We start from the raw sequence: 20,489 nt of genomic DNA on the forward strand, positions 1-20,489 counted from the left end.
CTCAGCGTGTCGCCAGCACAATGTTTACTCTAGCGCTGTCTGTCAGCAACGCTCCGCAGCCTCCTCCGCATCGCCGCTACCCGCCCTCGTCCCTTCCCTCCCGCTGATTGGAGGGAAGGGACGAGGGCGGGTAGCGGCGATGCGGAGGAGGCGGGGGAGCGGCGCTGACAGACAGCGCTAGAGTAAACATTGTGCTGGCGACACGCTGCGTGTCGCCAGCACTGCGGGGAGTATAGCGGCGAGCAGGGGGGTCTTTGAGACCCACAATGGGGCAACAGAGGCTGGTGTTAGTGTGCCCAACCAGCCTCTGTGCCCCACTAACGTAATACAATGCCACCTCGGGTTCTCTTTAACAAATTAGTAATGTTATTTGTAATATTTTTGCATTTTATGTTAAAAACCCTTTTGCTTATTAGATCCCGAAAGGGAATATGTTTTTTGGGGAGAAAAGTTATTTTGCCTTAGGACTTCACCCTTTAATGCATCAGATGCAGTTTGAACATACCGGGGTCTGTGAGGGGAAGATGTGTGGATAATATTTCACCTCATGTATTTATACAGATTTCACTTCTTCTGCTTTCCACAGCATTCAATGATCTATTTTTTTCATCATTATGAGCTCCCTGCTATCCTCCAGCAGATTAGAATCCAAGAAATGCTCCTTCAAAACCAGCAGGCTGGTCAGAACCAGACCAGCCTTCAAGATAACCTAAATAATAATACTGCATCTGAGCCATCGATTGTAAACCCACCAGCCCCTGGAATGGCCCTTCAGTCAGCACCACCGACCGTAGGCTCTGCCAGTGAAGTCTTACCAGATGCCCAGAACTCTGGTGTGAGCAATGCTGAAACGGCACCTGAGGTAGAAGCTATACTCAGTGCATCTTCACAGTCTGCAGAGCCAACACAAGAAGCTGTTGGCAGTAAACCTTTTGAACGAGGTGCTGCAGAAGTGACCCAAACTGGAGATCCTCCACCAACGTTGCCAACAGTTACAGCCAGCAACAACTCAAAAAAACTAAATGAACCCCAATTGGAAAATATTTTCCTCCCCACAGACTGTAATCCAGGACTTTCAGACAGCAGCCACAATAATGAAGAGCAAAGAAATTGTCCTCCATCAGCCTTGACAGGGCCACCAACAGAAGCTAGTGCTTCACAGCCAAGTGCATGTGATACAGAGCATATTACTGTGGACTCCTGAGCATAGCCTCTGTCCGATAAATTCCACTCATACAAATGGGGAGAAGTGTATTTTCCTAAAGGGGAGTTGTACAGAAAGATAATACCTCTGCTGCTGGAGTCAGAGGCCTGCTGCATTTTCAGATCAGTGGGCATGTGTGCGGGGGTACTTGCACACAAACTGACTGCGTTTGCTTTAGTTTTATTTTTTAGCCTGTCATGTAAGCTAAATGCCACAAATCTGGGAAAATTCAGATGCATAATAGGACAGAGACAACGTTTCCTTAACATTTTAAGTAGGGTATTTTGTGGGGCATACTTGTCTACATCTGTTCCCTACCTCCAGTTATGGTAATTCTGACAGCCATATTTCATATACAATATACCTGTTGGCATCCTGCTTAACAATTCTAATTCTTTAAGTGGAGGAGCCCATGTGACTTTTTGATATTTTATTAATCTACAGTTGCTAGACCAAGCAAGAATGATGTAATTAATTTGCTTAGAAAGAAAAGCTTTAAATCATTTGAGAAAAAGGCTGATGGTTTTTCTACCTGTAATAAGCTATCTGTTTTTCCGCTTACAGCTCTTTGCAAGTTTTCTGGGAATGTACATGCATACTCTGGGACAGATGTGTTTGTGCAGTTGAAGCATCAGTTCCGTATAGTCAGAAGACTGGTTGTGCCAGAAGGGTGTACAGCCTTTTATGTATATGTGCCTTTTTTATTTCTGCTTAAGAAGGGCCAGTGCATACATGAAGTGAATTGCTTAGAAGATGTAGAACAGGTCACTGCATCAGTGATGCCCATGGCAGCGAGTCAGATATTTTCTTTAACTACCACTAGGACAATAGTTTTTATCTAGTTCAGCACACTTTGCTTTCTTTCAGTATCAAAGATCAGCTTAAGGAATAGTGTACATGAGCATTTGTTTGATACTTCTGACATGCATTTATGAGGAACTTGAAATGGATCAAGACATGATATTTTATATCTAATGGAATTGTAGGAAGCAGTCTATTCTGGCGTTCGTAATTGCTCTTTGGAATAATTAGATTTGCCTTACATTTATTTAAACACAGCATGTCCAATTATGCTGCGTTTTAAGCGCTTTTGTGTCTGTATTAAAGTCGGTGTAAATGCAATACAAGCATCCATTCAGATGTACTCATTTTTCAGATTATCATCGTTTGAAATGGTGTGTTATTGATGCCCATCCACACTTCATTGGTATAAAATACATTTTCCTTGTGTCTTGCACTTTTGTTCTTATACTCCTGTACATTTATATAGAGAGAAAATTTTATATATATATATCTGACATGTTGGCTTGCCCCAGACTATAACTATACTTATATGACCACTTCAGTTAGAAAGAAAACACAAAAAAAGTAGCATTTCTGGTACATCACATGTGCATAATTCTGCAGTTCTACCTTCGTCTTTTTCTGCTTTTAATACTGCTAATCTTGATGACCTGTAAACACTAATAACACACTTGCTCCTCCCTGGCTAAGCTGCCATCAGAACTTTTACAGAATGGGAACTGGCTGGAGTATCTTGTGCATTACAGTAAGTGGCTCACAAAGCAGATGATACAGATCTTAAGCAGTCTTACTACAAGTCTTGTTAATTCAATTTTGTAAGTGATCATTTAAACTTATGCCGATATTTGTTTTGGTATTTTTTCTTTTTGATGATGTTCTAGTTTGACTTTTATTAATTTAATAATGGCCTTCAGACATTCATGTCCATTTTGTAATTTTCAGTACCTCCTCCTTTATTGCTGCAATTTGTTTGGCTCAGTGCAATATTTTTACGCCAAAAATGTACTAAAGAAATGATTCATTTATGCATACTGCACATGCTCATTTCCTGTTAATTGTTTGGATAGAAACTCACGAACAAAGCGGCTGTACGCTTATGGAGCTTTGGCTGCTTTTATTTGCTTAGAGAAATGATAGTGATCCAAATTTACGGTAAATGAAACTTAATTTGAAGTAAATTGACTTCTTACTTGGGACATTAATGGGTAAAGGAAACCAGAGACTAATATATATATATATATATATACACACACACACACACACACACACACACACACACACACACACACACACACACACCTGGGGCTTCCTCCAGCCCCAATGCACACGGATCCCTCTCACACTGCTGTCCTCTGCTGCCTGCAGCTCCAGTATCTGGTCCTGTTCTGCCAGGCGCAGCCAGTCTGCGCAAGAGGAAATGCGCTCTCTACATATCTCTCTGGCGGCTGCCGGAGAGATCTGTAGAGAGCGCACTTCCTCTTGCGCAGACTGGCCGCAACTGGCAGAACTAACTGTACTCTATGCTAGAGCTGTACGCAGTGGAGGACGGCAGCGTGGGAGTGATCTGTGCGCATGGGGCTGGACAAAGCCTCAAGCATGTATAAAACTTTTTTTTTTCTTTTTTCGTCTCTGGTACACTTTAAAGCAGGGTAAACAGGGAATACACTAGTCAATTAGGGGTAGGTTATGTAACTGATAATTATCTTCCTGATAGTGATAGTGTAGCCTGTCTGTCGCTTTGTAAAATTAGATATTAGACAAGAGTTCAACAGAAATCTTGTCTAATATCACTCACATTGCCATTATCTTTGAATTGCACAGTGCAGTACAAAGCGATAAATACATCATTGTGTAACACTGCAGTCTGTGGACCCTCACTCTCCGGCTGGTAACATTCCTTATCAATGCCTGATCAATATTTTGATATTAATAGAAAATATTCTAGATTTTAATTTGATCCAGTGTTTATTAGAAATGGTCATTGAGATGAAAATAATTGTGTTGATGTGGGTTTATGCAAATTCTATATCTATGCAGCTTGGAAATGGACCAATCCAATTCCAACTTGGTGGGACTTGAGTGGTCCATTTTCAAGCTGCATAAATTTGCATACAAAATGTGCATAATCCTTCAGTAACTCTGGATACTTTGCATCTTATTGTCTGTTTGTTTGTAGTATTTGTCAGGTTCAATGTCTGATCTATTCAAAATATTGTAGCGGTGTATTCCTTGCCTCAAGATGGATGCCTTTTAAGATGGCCAATTTGTTTCAAAAAAAGGTTTGATCCTTCAATTTTTGAATATTTTTTTCAGATTTTCAGATTAACTACTTGTTACCTGTGTACTACAAAGATCAAGACCAATTAAACAAAACCATTAGATCCAGTAGGTTAAAATGTAAGCAATGTTGGCAGTAATGAAAGGCATGCAGCTTTATTTATTGAAAATGTTAGCAAAGCATTTCTCCACACAATTGCACATTTGTACGCTTTTTGCAAAGTTGGCTCTGGAAACGGGTGGAAACCTTCACTGATTTGGTTCTGTCAGTGTACAGACAAAACAGAACAAGATTCGAGAGAGTTCAGCAGAGGATCACTTGGTGGGCTTGTTAACTGTTACAGGGGATTTTATCTAAAACAAGGAAAAGCTACTTGAGTGGAGGAAATCCATAAATATTAAATGTGAATGTTTTGGTCAGACTGTAATTGAGAATAGGTTGTACTGCCAACTATTGCATATTTCTGACATTGAGCGGGTATTTTTTTTTTTTTTAGTTTTATAGCATTGGTTGGCAGAGTCATCTCTTGCTGCTAAGAGTAGGGTGATTACATATAATAAAGATAATTTAGTTGCAGCACCTTCCAGTATGCATAACCTCGAGAGGGCTTACTGGTTTTAGTTAGGGTAAATGGAATAAATACTATATTCAGGCTGGCAGATATGTGCCCAGAAGTCTTTTTTTAATTGTACCTCATAAATCTACATTGATAAATTGTGTTTGTACATATGATAATAAATATTCTATCTGGAACATTGTGCGCATTACTTTTTTTGTTTTGTAAATGGACTTATCTTATTGTACATCTTTCCTTACAGAGTAAAGGTGGCCATACATCCGGCGACTTGGTGGCTGATCGACCATACGATTTGATTATTATAATCGAATTGGATGAAAATTGCTGCCGCCAAGTGCATGCCCGACTACACCGTGACCAATTCCGGGATGAAAATTGTTCACATTGTCGATTGCGCATGCTGCAAGATATTGGGGCAACTTGCTTGATCGATGCACGGCAAGAATGGCGTGCATTTTCGCAACAATTGCCAAATGCAGCAAAACCCCTGACGTTGTCCCACCTAATAATTGTCCCCCCGATGCCTCATGCAAGTTATACATTACCTGCCTGCGGCCTCTGCTTGTTCCTCCACTGCCCCGGGTACATTCCGCTGTCCATACACATGCACCCACGTGGCTTCCTAGTAAGGGCAAGCGTGTATGTCTCACACGAGCGCCCTTACTAAGAAACCACATGGGGCGCGCATGTATGGACAGCGGAATGTGCCCGGAAGCCAGCTGGGGATAAGCTGAGGCCGCTGACGGTAATATATATCTTGCACTGGGCACCAGGGAGACTTTTTTTTTTTCATTCGGGGAGTGAGGCGGACGGATGCGGTGCAAAAGGCCGATTCCGGATAGATTTCAGCATGAAATTCGATTAGAGAGATTTGTCTCTTGGTCGAATCTGCCCATCATCGCTAGATGTATGGCTACAACATTTGTGTGCAACTGCACTGGTTTTGAACCTTCAGGAGGAACTGTAATCAAGGATTTAACTTCATCGTAGTCATTTGCTGGTACCCCCTTTACCACGAGACATTTTTGTTTTCTTGAATAGATCATCATGGAACGTCTATATGGCTGATATTGTGGTGAAACCCCTCCCACAATGTGTTGTCAAGACTTACGGCCTAACATCACACTGTGGGAGCCTTGTTGCATTGTGGGAAATAACGGCTCTTTCCAACTCCTAAACAACCAGTATCTCCCTCTGTGCATATGTATATTTATAAGAAGACAAACACTTTTAGCCTATTGAATTGTTAGGCGGTGTGGTTATAAGCAATAGCCGTTGGTGCTGTCGTGTTTTTTTTTTTTTTTTTTTTTCCATGTCTGCAAGTAGTAGAGATTATTACATGCAGGCTGATTGTGGATCAAACAATATGGGGATATCATTTCTTGATCTCTCTCCTATTTTTTAACTTCCTCACTTTACAATGTATCGATTTCCTCACCTCCACGTTTAAAGTTTCCTCTTTAAATTGTTTCACAATGTTGCCTTGACAGATATTACAATTTGCTTCACAGTTGTACACTCACCTAAAGGATTATTAGGAACACCATACTAATATGGTGTTTGACCCCCTTTCACCTTCAGAACTGCCTTAACCACCTGAGCGGTCTGGACGAGCTCAGCTCGTCCAACACCGCCGGAGGTCGCCGCTCAGGCCCTGCTGGGCCGATTTTCATCAAATAAAAAGCAGCACACGCAGCCGGCACTTTGCCAGCCGCGTGTGCTGCCTGATCGCCGCCGCTCTGCGGCGATCCGCCGCGAGCAGCGGCGAAAGAGGGTCCCCCCAGCCGCCTGAGCCCAGCGTAGCCGGAACAAAAAGTTCCGGCCAGCGCTAAGGGCTGGATCGGAGGCGGCTGACGTCAGGACGTCGGCTGACGTCGATGACGTCACTCCGCTCGTCGCTATGGCGACGATATAAGCAAAACAAGGAAGGCCGCTCATTGCGGCCTTCCTTGTTTATTCTGGGCGCCGGAGGCGATCGGAAGATCGCCTCCGGAGCGCCCTCTAGTGGGCTTTCATGCAGCCAACTTTCAGTTGGCTGCATGAAATAGTTTTTTTTTTATTTAAAAAAAACCCTCCCGCAGCCACCCTGGCGATTTAATCAGAACGCCAGGGTGGTTAATGCTACATGGCATTGATTCAACAAGGTGCTGAAAGCATTCTTTAGAAATGTTGGCCCATATTGATAGGATAGCATCTTGCAGTTGATGGATGTTTGTGGAATGCACATCCAGGGCACAAAGGTTGAGATCTGGTGACACTGGGGGCCATTTTAGTACAGTGAACTCATTGGGACATGGTGCATTATCCTGCTGGAAGTAGCCATCAGAGGATGGGTACATGGTGGTCATGAAGGGATGATGGATCCATATTCTCATTCTGTTTACGCCAAATTCTAACTATTGAGACTCATCAGACCAGGCAACATTTTTCCAATCTTCAACTGTCAAATTTTGGTGAGCTTGTGCAAATTGTAGCCTCTTTTTCCTATTTGTAGTGGAGATGAGTGGTACCCGGTGGGGTCTTCTGCTGTTGTAGCTCATCTGCCTCAAGGTTGTGCGTGTTGTGGCTTCACAAACAAAATGCTTTGCTGCATACGTCGGTTGTAACGAGTGATTATTTCAGTCAACATTGCTCTTCTATCAGCTTGAATCAATCAGCCCATTCTTCTCTGACCTCTAGCATCAACAACGCCATTTTTCGCCCACTGGATGTTTTTCCCTTTTCACACCATTTTTGTAAACCCTAGAAATGGTTGTGCGTGAAAATCCCAGTAACTGAGCAGATTGTGATATACCCGGCCCATCTGGCACCAACAACCATGCCGTGCTCAAAATTGCTTAAATCTCCTTTCTTTTCTATTCTGACATTCAGTTTGCAGTTCAGGAGATTGTCTTGACCAGGACCACACCCCTAAATGCATTGAAGCAACTGCCATGTGATTGGTTAATTAGATAATTGCATTCATGAGAAATTGTACAGGTGTTCCTAATAATCCTTTAGGTGAGTGTATATTGGCATTGGCCATTTTAGGTTTCAGCACAGTAGCAACACAGGTACACAAAATACTTCCAGCCATTTACCATTTTTGTGCTGGTTGCATCACTACTGCATCTCTAGAGTTCCTGTGTTATTATATATTTGCCACTTTATCTTTGAATTTTACACATGGTGAAGACTAGACATATTGCAGAATTTTAGTGACCTCAGCTCAAATACAAAGATGACCAGCGGATAGGTCAACATCCCAAAAATTGAGATTCATTGTTTCACATGTCCAACAGGCATGTGGGTTAAAGGAAACCTAAACTGAGAGGTATATGGATGTTTCCTTTTTAAACAATACCAGTTGCCTGGCAGTCCTGCTGATCTCTTTGGCTGCAGTAGTAATTGAATCACACACCGCAAACAAGCATGCAGCTAATCCAGTCTGACTTCAGTCAGAGCACTTGATCTGCATGCTTGTTTAGGGGCTGTGGCTAAAAGTATTAGACACAAGATCAGCAGGAGAGTCTGGCAACTAGTATTATTTTAAAAGGAAAAATCCGTATTCTTCTCAGTTTAGGTCCTCTGCCAATGTCAAGGCCAATCTCGTAGAAGGGTCCCTACGCTAACAATGAATGCTATTGAATCCTACACATATGAGCATATCCATAATTGGACACGTCTGAAATAGGATAAAAAGCCTGAGAACAGAACACTGGACATTTACCACCTCTGTGTCTGGCCACCCACTATTACCAAGAGCCCCAGAAGATGCCATCAACTACTATCTCCACCTCTGGCAGCTGCCCCTCCCTTCCACACCCCAGTTCTCTTGCTGGTCACTATGCCTACTGTTCCTCTTCACAATCGGCCTCTAATTTTCTTGTACTGTGCAGACTGCAAAGCCACAGCCCTTCACAGGACACTATCTACTTGAGTTTTATACTGTATATTGTCCCAGTATTTTTCTGTGGGTCTCTTTTGGGTGCTTCTACCTACCAACTCCCCCGAATTTCACAAAGGTGGCTTTTTGCTCACAGATCATGGAGGTCGAGAAAATGGAGAACAACTTGGCTAGCTGTATAGCCAATGTGTGCTATACAGGCAGGAAAGGCCAAGTGGATGTCCCTATCCTGAGTCACTTCTCACACTTCAGCATGCTGCACAAAGTCCAGGGCCAGTGTCTACTGGTCCCATGGGGAGGAAAGGTGGTCACAGGCAAAACTCTAGTATTCAGGGCCATGTACACACTGCCAGGCATGCACCTTCTGACTGTAATCTCCATCATTACCTTAGAGCGGCATCTTCTTCCTATAGCTTTGGATATTCACTTTCTGCATTTCCTACAAGAGTCCCCTTTCTTTTAAGGTGGCAATACCTCAGATGTCTTGGCAGCCGATCGACCAGTCGAATTAGATGAAAATAGGTGACGCCAAGTGCATGCCTGATCGACAATGCGACTAATTTCAGGATGAAAATTGGACCCATTGTCAATTGCGCATGATGTTGGGCTGACTTGCTCAATCGGTGCGCGGTGGGAATGGCGTGCAATTTTGCGACAATTGAACATGGCAAAACCCCCATCGCCGTACCCCTAATGAAAAATGTCCCGTCTCTTTCCGACCCCCCCCCACCCAGTGCCCAGTGTAAGGTGTACATTACCTGCCCACAGCCTGCGCTTGTCCCGCTGCTGCTCCGGGCGCACGCTGCTGTCCATACATGCACCTCACATGGTTTTCCAATAAGGGCGCACGTGTTATGTCACGCACGCCCTTACTAGGAAACCACGTGGGGCGCGTGTGTATGCAGAGGAGGAATCACGGAAGCCAGCAGGGGACAAGCGGAGGTTGCAGACCGGTAATGTATACTTTACACAGGGCATCGTGGGGACATTTTTCATTAGAGGATGGTTGCGTACAAGGCCGATTCCGGATCAATTTTAGCATTACATTGATCGGGAATCGGCCCATGGTGTATGGACTGCTGACAATCTTTCATCAGATTCGATTAGAGAGAGATTTCTCTTGGTCAAATCTGCCCATACATTACTAGATGTATGGCTACCTTAACAGATGTCCGCACAGTCACATCCTGTTCTTATCTATGCACATGTGATATTGCTGCAGTCTAGGACTTCTCCCTGTTTTATTGGCCTGGTATTTGGGCCACTACTACCTGATCCTTCAATCTCTACCTCTTGGCTTCCTACCAAAGTGGGTCCCTATTTTACTTTAATGGAAGAATCGTCCCATAGGGCTAGTTTACACTGTATGCTGAAAAAATGGATGCGTTTTAACTGATCATTTGTCCTGCAGCATTGTGAAAAATCTTTCAGTGCTGGGTTTCCACTGAGGCACCGCATCAGTTTCCGAAATAGATATGGCACTCATGCTAGCTATGGGGGTTTGTTTAGTGGAAAACTGCAGCAGGCAGCATTTTTTTTTTCCTGCAGTTGCTGCCTATTGATTTGAATAGACTGATTCTGCATAGGAATTCGCATGCGTGAAAACACTTCTGTGGAAACAGGTCCTACAATAGGAAAACATGGTCATTTCCTTTACCTGGCTGTGCATCAGTTGTCCGTTCCGTTATAACTTGACAGCAATAGATTAGTGTAATGGTGCCCACAAAAAAAAGTTTCTTTACAATCTTACGAAATCTATGTAGTAGAAGGGTAAGCTGAGTTAATATACTCTGAATGGATATTTAAAGGGAACCTTCACTGAGAGGGATATGGATGTTTCCTTTTAAACAATACCAGTTGCTTGTCAGTTCTGCTGATCTCTTTTGCTGCAGTAGTGGCTGAATCACACACCTAAAACAAGCATGCAGCTAATCCAGTCTGACTTCAGTCAGAGCCCCTGATCTGCATGCTTGTTGAGGGGCTGTGGCTTAGAGATACAGGATCAGCAGGAGAGTCAAGCAACTGGTATTATTTTAAAAGGAAAAATGTATCCTTCTCAGTTTAGGCTCCCTTTTAAGGCAGTCCCTCATATTACATAAAAATGTTAGGATTGGCGGGCGTGGCGTCCGGCAATGTAAGCAGATGCGTCTCACACAGCTCCCGCTCTGATCCTGCAATATAGATCCTGTGTGACGGCTGAAACACCTCGTTTTTGCTCCTGCCTTAGCCCGCTGTGGAGGGGATTGCCTGGTGTCCCATCGGTATTGCTTTGGGGATCGAAATGGCTGGCGTTTGCAAGGCAAAGCTCCGGGAAGAGAAAGGCCTGGTGGACACGCCGAGGAAACAAGATGGCGCGGTCTCGCACTCAGATGGAGGATGTGGCTGCACGTCTGGAGAAATTTACACACAAAGACAACAGGTCAGTGGAGGGCAATACACAAACTAGGAAAGAGGACTGGGGAGAGATAGAAGGGGATCAGCTTCAGGCAGAAGGCCCTGTTCAAGATGGCGCAGATACGGAGTGGGAAACTGACATGGCGTCAGAAGTACCTGCTGCGGCCAATATGTAGGCTGACCCAGAGCAAGACGCCGCTCACGCTGACCACAAAGAGCCATCACTAAGGGCCCTTTTCCACTAGCAATTGCTAACGTTCGCGATTCAGCAAACGTAAAAAATTTCCCGGCGATTTCCTGACGTTTGCGATCGTGATTTTGCTATGCACAGCATGGCAAAATCGCGGCAAAAATCGTTCCGTGGCGCGATAGCGATTTAGTAAAAACGAATCGCGGTAGTGGAAATTGCCTACTGCGATTCCTATGTTATTTAGAAAACCTTTGCGATTTTAAAATCGCTAGCGGTTTGCGATTTTGCGATTCAGCTATCGCAAACGCTCTAGTGGAAAAGGGCCCTAAACGATATTCTTGCGGCAGTGAATTCTACGATGTCAAAAAGAGACTGCAAAAAACAAAGTTGCAATATGCCATGCTGTACCCATCCAAGCTTAAAAGCATAGCAGAAAATGAAGCACACTTTTCTCTTTCTCCATGAGATGCCATGATATGGTTGGATCAGAATTAGTAGCAATTGGCTGTAAAACCTCAGGATGAAGCAGAAGAATCCAAATAATGCCATGGACTCCTTTTATTTATTTATTTTTATTTTTTTCAAAGCATCTTTCATATATGCAAAATAATCTCCTGATTTTTTGATTTTTGCACTAAGGCCTTCTTAAGCTTGTTTATACTCAGCATAGAACTGCTCTTTATTTTTTCTACTTAGTGTACATAACTGCATGGTTATAGTTAGTATATTGTGCTCCAATGTCTGTAGCAATAAGTGGGAAGATATCATGATTTTTATATTTGAGGGGTATTCAGTTGTTCGCATGGGACTATAATTCTGTTTAAATATCTGTTTAGGTTCAGAAGTGTGTTTTCTGTTTGTACTTCATCTGTTACTTGAATTTTGTGAGGTGCTAAGAGTGAAATCTATACGTTGTGTGCAGGGGTGTTCGGATAGTACTTTTTAAAATCCGAATTGATCCGGATCCAGATATCCGGATCCGGTTCGGATATCTGAATCCAACCTTTTAGATATCCGCGTGAACGCGGATATCCGGATGCATTATCCGCAGATATATAACCTATTCGGATATATCTAGATAGAAAAACTGGAAGGCCATTTAAAATGCTTCTAAAATGTTTTGGAAGGTGAAAAACTCCTCCTCCTCGTTCATGGATCTTGTCTTCCAGGGATTTGTAGGATGTCAAAAGCAAGCTCACATACATTGGCCAGGAATCGAATCCAGGTCAACTGCTTGGAAGGCAGCTATGCTCACCACTATACTGCCACACAGTGAATGCTTTGCTGTAGGAAAAAGTGGTATTAAACTTCTTGGAGCAGACTTTCTTCCTCCTTCCAAAAGACAGACATACACCCCCATAAAATCATTGTGCATGCAGTTGCTGCTAAATGGCTATCTGGGGTTATCGACGGACAACTGTTGAACACAAAAGGCAAGGCCATCCCTGGGTGAGCTTGAACCACCAACCTTTCGGTTAACAGCCGAATGCTCTAACCAATTGCGCCACAGAGACTGAGCCATTTAGCAGCAACTGAGTGCAATCTGGGGTTCTCTTCAGACAACTGTTGAACACAAAAGGCAAGGCCGTCCCTGGGTGGGCTTGAACCATCAACCTTTCGGTTAACAGCCGAATGTGCTAACCAAATGCGCCACAGAGACTGTGCATGCAGTTGCTGCTAAATGGCTATCTGGGGTTATCTACGGACAACTGTTGAACACAAAAGGCAAGGCCATCCCTGGGTGGGCTTGAACCACCAACCTTTCGGTTAACAGCCAAATGCACTAACCAATTGCGCCACAGAGACTGTGCACTCAGTTGCTGCTAAATGATTTTATGGGGATGTATGTGTGTCTTTTGAAGGGAGGAAGTAAGTCTGCTCCAAGAAGTTTACCACTTTTTCCTACAGCAAAGCATTCACTGTGTGGCAGTATAGTGGTGAGCATAGCTGCCTTCCAAGCAGTTGACCTGGGTTCGATTCCTGGCCAATGTATGTGAGCTTGTTTTTGACATCCTACAAATCCCTGGAAGAGAAGATCCATGAACAGGGAGGAGGAGGAGGAGAGATTTTATCTTTGTAATTTGTTTCAGATCCGGATATCTGCAATATCCGCGGATATCCGTGTCATGCGTCCAAATATCCGCAGATGGCTAACCGGATTTTTTTTTAAAATCCGAAATCCGAATTTGATAGCGTAAAAAAGTTCGGATATCCGGGTTACCCGGATATCCAGAACCCGGATGAGCATCCCTGCTTGTGTGCACTGGTTTTGCAGAGCGATCAGGCGGTTAGTCTGGTTTTTGCATCTGTTCAATCAGGGTACCTGATCTCATCTCAGGTGATGATTGTAATGGCTCAATGGGCCAGGGTTTTTTTTTTTCTATTGTGTTCTGATATTATGTTCTATATATTATTATTTTTTTCTGCATGCAGCAGCAGAGGTTATTCTTTAAAGCATTGTATCCAGTTAGACTATCCTTTTTTCAACAGGTAGGGATAGGGCTGATTTTTTTTTTTTTATACTTAGCTGGAATGTGAGGGGATTGGCTGACCACACTAAGAGACAAGCAATCTGGTCTTACCTACAAAAACAAGGCCCAGCGGTGTATTGTTTACAGGAAACGCACTTAAAGAAAACCTGAACTGAAAATTAAAAGTCAAAATAACCATACACAAGTCATACTTGCCTCCTGTGTAGTCTACTCCTCAATCTCTTTCTCCTTTCCCGCATCCAGTTTGTCCACTGTGATAAAGGGAATTCTCTGTCCTCCATTTTGAAAATGGTCATTACCCCATAACAGCTTTCTGGTCAGCACACTGTTAAACTGTCATATCGCCCACTTGAGCCATAGGAAAACAGACATTACTTGGCACATCAGTTGTCCTCTCAGCTATAACTGACAGCAACTGATAAATAACTGACAGCAACTGATAGGTTTCAATTCTGACAAAATGTTGTCAGAACTCGAAGCGATCACTGTCAAAAGAAAATGGTGAGCTTCTGAGAGGAACTAATAGCAAGGTAACTATGTAATGTTCTTAGATAAGAAGAGAAAGTCTGTGTGTGGCACATCCCATCAAAAGTGCATATACACTTGAGCCGAGTAGTATAAGTGACACTTTGCAATGCGCTATTTCAAATCCCTGCACCTTGCCTGCTTGCTTAATCCGTTAACTGGCGTTGTGGACGTGTGCACAACCATATATAGTAGAAAAATACATCAACATTCATCTTCAAGAAAAAAAGCAATTGGTGTGCACCTTCCATCTGCAAATGGGTGATTTAATGACCAAAAGTAAACCGTACATTCAAATGTGCAAGCAGGTTGTGGTTTTCATCAAACATTGATATCCCCTGGTGGGGTATGCATAGTCAGGCTAGTCTTACGTGACCGTTGGTAGCAGGGTTGTGGAGGTTGGAGGTGGGTGGAGGCAATAGCGGTGGAGCGACAGCCGTTTCGCGTCTATCTGGCGCTTGGTCACGCGAACCACTATGTAATGTTCATTTGAAGTTACCTTGTGTTTATTTTAAATAATTTTACTCAGTACGGGTTTCCTTTAACCACTTGAGGACCGCGGGCTTTACCCCCCTTTAAGGACCAGACCCTTTTTTTCCATTCAGACCACTGCAGCTTTCACGGTTTATTGCTCGCTCATACAACCTACCACCTAAATGAATTTTGGCTCCTTTTTTTGTCACTAATAAAGCTTTCTTTTGGTGCTATTTGATTGCTGCTGCGATTTTTACTTTTTATTATATTCATCAAAAAAGACATGAATTTTGTCAAAAAAATTATTTTTTTAACTTTCTGTGCTGACATTTTTCAAATAAAATCAAATTTTTGTATACATGCGGCACGAAAAATGTGTACAAACATGTTTTTGATTAAAAAAAAAACCATTCAGCCTATATTTATTGGTTTGGGTAAAAGTTATAGCATTTACAAACTATGGTGCAAAAAGTGAATTTTCCCATTTTCAAGCATCTCTGACTTTTCTGACCACCTGTCATGTTTCATGAGGGGCTAGAATTCCAGGATAGTATAAACACCCCCTAAATGACCCCATTTTGGAAAGAAGACATCCCAAATTATTCACTCAGAGGCATAGTGAGTTCATAGAAGATATTATTTTTTGTCACAAGGTAGCGGAAAATGACAGTTTGTGACGAAAAAAAAAAAGTTTCCATTTCTGCTAACTTGTGACAAAAAAAAAAAATGAAATCTGCCACGGACTAACCATGCCCCTCTATGAATACCTTGAAGTGTGTACTTTCCAAAATGGGGTCATTTGTGGGGTGTTTACTGTCCTCGCATTTTGGGGGGTGCTAATTTGTAAGCACCCCTGTAAAGCCTAAAGGTGCTCATTGGACTTTGGGCCTCTTAGTGCAGTTAGGCTGCAAAAAAGTGCAACACATGTGGTATTGCCGTACTCAGGAGAAGTAGTATAATGTGTTTTGAGGTGTATTTTTACACATACCCATGCTGGGTGGGAGAAATATCTCTGTAAATGACAATTGTTTGATTTTTTTTTTTACACACAATTGTCCATTTACAGAGATATTTCTCCCACTCAGCATGGGTATGTGTAAAAATACACCCCAAAACACATTATACTACTTCTCCTGAGTACGGCGATACATGTGTGGCACTTTTTTGCACCCTAACTGCGCTAAGGGGCCCAAAGTTCAATGAGTACCTTTAGGATTTCACAGGTCATTTTTGTTTCAAGACTACTCCTCACGGTTTAGGGCCCCTAAAATGCCAGGGCAGTATAGGAACCCCACTAATGACCCCATTTTAGAAAGAACACACCTCAAGGTATTCCGTTAGGAGTATGGTGAGTTCATAGAAGATTTTATTTTTTGTCACAAGTTAGCGGAAATTGATTTTAATTGCTTTTTTTTTCACAAAGTGTCATTTTCCGCTAACTTGTGACAAAAAATAAAATTTTCTATGAACTCATCATACACCTAACAGAATACCTTGGGGTGTCTTTTTTTCTAAAATGGGGTCACTTGTGGGGTTCCTATACCGCCCTAGCATTTTACGGGCCTAAAACCGTGAGTAGTCTGGAAACCAAATGTCTCAAAATGACTGTTCAGGGGTATAAGCATCTGCAAATTTTGATGACAGGTGGTCTATGAGGGAGCGAATTTTGTGGAACCGGTCATAAGCAGGGTGGCCTTTTAGATGAGGTTGTATTGGGCCTGATCTGATGGATAGGAGTGCTAGGAGGTGACAGGAGGTGATTGATGGGTGTCTCAAGGGGTGGTTAGAGGGGAAAATAGATGCAATCAATGCACTGGGGAGGTGATCTGAAGGGGATCTGAGGGTTTAGCCGAGTGATCAGGAGCCCACACGGGGCAAATTAGGGCCTGATCTGATGGGTAGGTGTGCTAGGGGGTGACAGGAGGTGATTGATGGGTGTCTCAAGGTGTGATTAGAGGGGGGAATAGATGCAAGCAATGCACTGGCGAGGTGATCATGGCTGGGGTCTGAGGGCGTTCTGAGGGTGTGGGTGGGAGATTGAGTGCCATAGTGGCAGCTAGGGGTCTAATCTGATATGTAGCAGTGACAGGGGGTGATTGATGGGTAATTAGTGAGTGTTTAGGGTAGAGAACAGATGTAAACACTGCACTTGGGAGGTGATCTGACGTCGGATCTGCAGGCGATCTATTGGTGTGGGTGGGTGATCAGATTGCCCGCAGGGGGCAGGTTAGGGTCTGATTGATGGGTGGCAGTGACAGGGGGTGATTGATGGGTGGCAGTGACAGGGGGTGATTGATGGGTGATTGACAGGTGATCCGTGGGTTATTACAGGGAAGAACAGATGTAAATAATGCACTGGCGAATTGATAAGGGGGGGTCCGAGGGCAATCTGAGCGTGTGTAAGCGGGTGATTGGGTGCCCGCAAGGGGCAGATTAGGGTCTGATCTGATGGGTAACAGTGACAGGTGGTGATAGGGGCTGATTGATGGGTAATTAGTGGGTGTTTAGGGTAGAGAACAGATGTAAACCCTGCACTTGGGAGGTGATCTGACGTCGTATCTGCGGGCGATCTATTGATGTGGGTGAGTGATCAGATTGCCCGCAAGGGGCAGGTTAGGGGCTGATTGATGGGTGGCAGTGACAGGGGGTGATTGATGGCTGATTTACAGGTGATTGACAGGTGATCAGGGGGATAGATGCATACAGTACACAGGGGGGGGGGGGTCTGGGGAGAATCTGAAGGGTGGGGGGGGTGATCAGGAGGGAGCAAGGGGCAGTTTAGGGCATAAAAAAAAATAGCGTTTACAGATAGTGACAGGGAGTGATTGATGGGTGATTAGGGGGGTGATTGGGTGCAAACAGTGATCTGGGGGGTGGGCAGGGGGGGGGTCTGAGGGGTGCTGTGGGCAATCGGGGCAGAGAGGGGGGGGAAATCAGTGTGCTTGGGTGCAGACTAGGGTGGCTGCAGCCTGCCCTGGTTGTCCCTCGGACACCGGGACCACCAGGGCAGGAGGCAGCCTGTATAATACACTTTGTATATATTACAAAGTGTATTATACACTTTGTATGCGGCGATCCGGGTGCTAGTAACCCGCCGGCGCTTCCGAACGGCCGGCGGGTTACAGCGCGAGGGGGGGCGGAGCCAGTCCCCGGCGGAGGATCGCGTCACGAATGACGCAATCGCTCCGCCCATGCCCGTACAAGGACCGCCGCCTCTGTGCATACGGCGATCCTTGCGGGATCCACTTGCCGGCCGCCTCTGTGCAGTGGGCGGTCGGCAAGTGGTTAACCTCCCAAACCTTGAATTGGCTAAACAAAAACAAATGGGCACCAATTGTATTTCATTCGACTCATACTTCGTACTCGAGAGGCGTCTCAATCCTAATACACTTGAAAATGTAATTTACTCATATAGAGTCTCACATAGATGCTGAAGGTCGGTTTGTGATAATTCATGGTAAATTCAATTCAATTGAATGTACTTTAGTGGCAATATACTGGCCGTCACCCTTCTCACCTTCCAGCATACAGCTAAGTGTGAAATTCCTACAAGAGAAATTGCATATACCTACATTATGGATAGGAGACTACAATATGTATCTAGACCCGAAATTTGATAGATTCAGATCAAGGACACCGGAGAGTTAACCATCGGTGCTGGCTAGGCTCTTAGCAGAATTAAACATGTTAGACGTATGGAGAAGTACACACCCTCAAGAATGTAAATACTCATGCTTTAGTCTCTCTCGGATAGACCTAGCAGTGGGTAATATACCTATGGCATCAGCGCATCACCAGGCCGCCTCCGAATGGCCTACAATCAGAGGTGCGCTGAGCCCTCCCAGAAACTGCAAACGCCCCTTGAACCCAAACAGAAGCTCTGCATATACACCAAAAGCAGGGCTGCTAAGTGGGAGCAGCTGACCAAAAATTAATTAAATTAGTACATAGCAAAGAAATGAACAGCACTACTCAAAAACAGATAAGTGCCTACCTGCAAGAGAGTGCAAGCCCCACTTGTGGGATCAAATACTCACCTAGCATACACATAACCCGTCTACCACTGGAGGATGTTGGTTTCCTGTAACAGCTTGCATGCAGCTTGTTAAGCACTCGTCCCTCCCACTGCAGAGAAGTCATCCCCCTATGGGAGGGGACCTAACACTAACTAAATCCTAACCTATGCATATGCATAGCCTGGGTGCGCTACCAAGTAAAATTGGTAGCGCACCCAGGCTATGTATATGCATAGGTTAGGATTTAGTTAGACGGGTTATGTGTATGCTAGGTGTGTATTTTATCCTACAAGTGGGGCTTGCACTCTCTTGCAGGTAGGCACTTATCTGTTTTTGAGTAGCGCTGTTCATTTCTTTGCTATATACCTATGGCATCACTGGTAGTAGGAGTGACTTATTTAGTTCACTCACTTTCGGATCATTCCCCTCTGATGGTCACACTTAAGAATCCATCGGATAAAACTAAATTCAAGTTACCCTGGAAACTCAACCCGTATTGATTAACATTACTAGAATCACATGCGAATATAGAACAAGATATCAGAATGTTTTTCTTGTATAAAAAAGATCCCACAAAATGTGGACTAGTTTGGGAAACCTTTAGGGCCCTTTTCCACTAGCAATCGCTAGCTTTTGCGCTAAACGGTAGTGATTGCGATTCAGAAGTCCAAATTTTTCCTGGAGATTGCAATTTTGCTATGCACTGCATAGCATAGCAAGATCGCGGCAAAAATTGCTCCGTGGCGTGATCGCGCTTTTGTATAAATTGAATCGCGGTAGCGGAAATTACCTACCGCGATTCCTATGTAGTTTAGCAAACCCTAGCGATTTTAAAATTGCTAGCGATTTGAGGTTCAGCAATCGCCTCTAGTGGAAAAGGTGGCAAAGGGCCCTTTTGGCTTATTTACGGGGTATATTTATAAGAGAGATTAATAAAATTAGGTCCGGTACTAGAGAGAGACATGAGTCATTAATAAAGAAGGTGGAGGATTCTGAGGCGGCCTACAGTGGCTTGCAAAAGTATTTGGCCCCCTTGAAGTTTTCCACATTTTATCACATTGCTGCCACAAACATGAATCAATTTTATTGGAATTCCACGTGAAAGACCAATACAAAGTGGTGTACACGTGAGAAGTGGAACGAAAATCATACATGATTCCAAACATGTTTTACAAATCAATAACTGCAAAGGCTATCATTCATAAAGGAGCTGTCGGTAAGGGGAATCAATGCGGGAAAACACCGCTGCCGGTATTTTAAACTTCTGGGTAGGCATTCATAAAAATTTATCCATGTGCGGTAGCAGTGCGGAGATTCCCCGAACTAGGCAGGCGGTAGGCAGGCGGAAGGGTTGCGGAGACACGGAAGCTGCCGAGTTGATACATTTCTCCGTGTTCCGCTCTGCTGCAGCTGCCTGGGAGGTCTGTGTGTCTCCATTCACTTACATTGGTATCGCCACATCAGAGGGAGCGGTACTTCCCGACCTCACACCGCTTGCGGTGATCTTTATGAATTAACATTTTGCTACATTTGTTCCGATAATCACCGCACAAGGCGGTGATTTATCACTCTGCTCAGTAGTGTCATTTTTTCATGCGGAAAGAGCCTTTATGAATGCTGACTTTGCCGAGTGTTTGGTAAAGTCAGCT

The 20,489-nt window shown here is 43.9% G+C and overlaps 1 protein-coding gene across 4 annotated transcripts in view; it reads left to right on the plus strand.

Annotated features, from left to right (window-relative positions):
- Positions 1 to 20,489, plus strand: part of TMEM259 (transmembrane protein 259) — a 144,336-nt gene that overhangs the window by 58,472 nt on the left and 65,375 nt on the right. For 2 of the 4 annotated variants that reach the window (XM_068234035.1, XM_068234036.1), the window contains one exon: positions 587 to 5,039. The exons of the other annotated variants lie outside the window; for them this stretch is intronic. In XM_068234035.1, the coding sequence (XP_068090136.1) occupies positions 587 to 1,204 (618 nt within the window). In that variant the 3' untranslated portion in view covers positions 1,205 to 5,039. Of the gene's footprint in view, positions 1 to 586; positions 5,040 to 20,489 lie in introns of those variants that run through there. 4 annotated transcript variants of the gene reach the window in all.

Source organism: Hyperolius riggenbachi, chromosome 1 (genome assembly GCF_040937935.1).
Source record: "Hyperolius riggenbachi isolate aHypRig1 chromosome 1, aHypRig1.pri, whole genome shotgun sequence".
NCBI lineage: Eukaryota > Metazoa > Chordata > Amphibia > Anura > Hyperoliidae > Hyperolius > Hyperolius riggenbachi.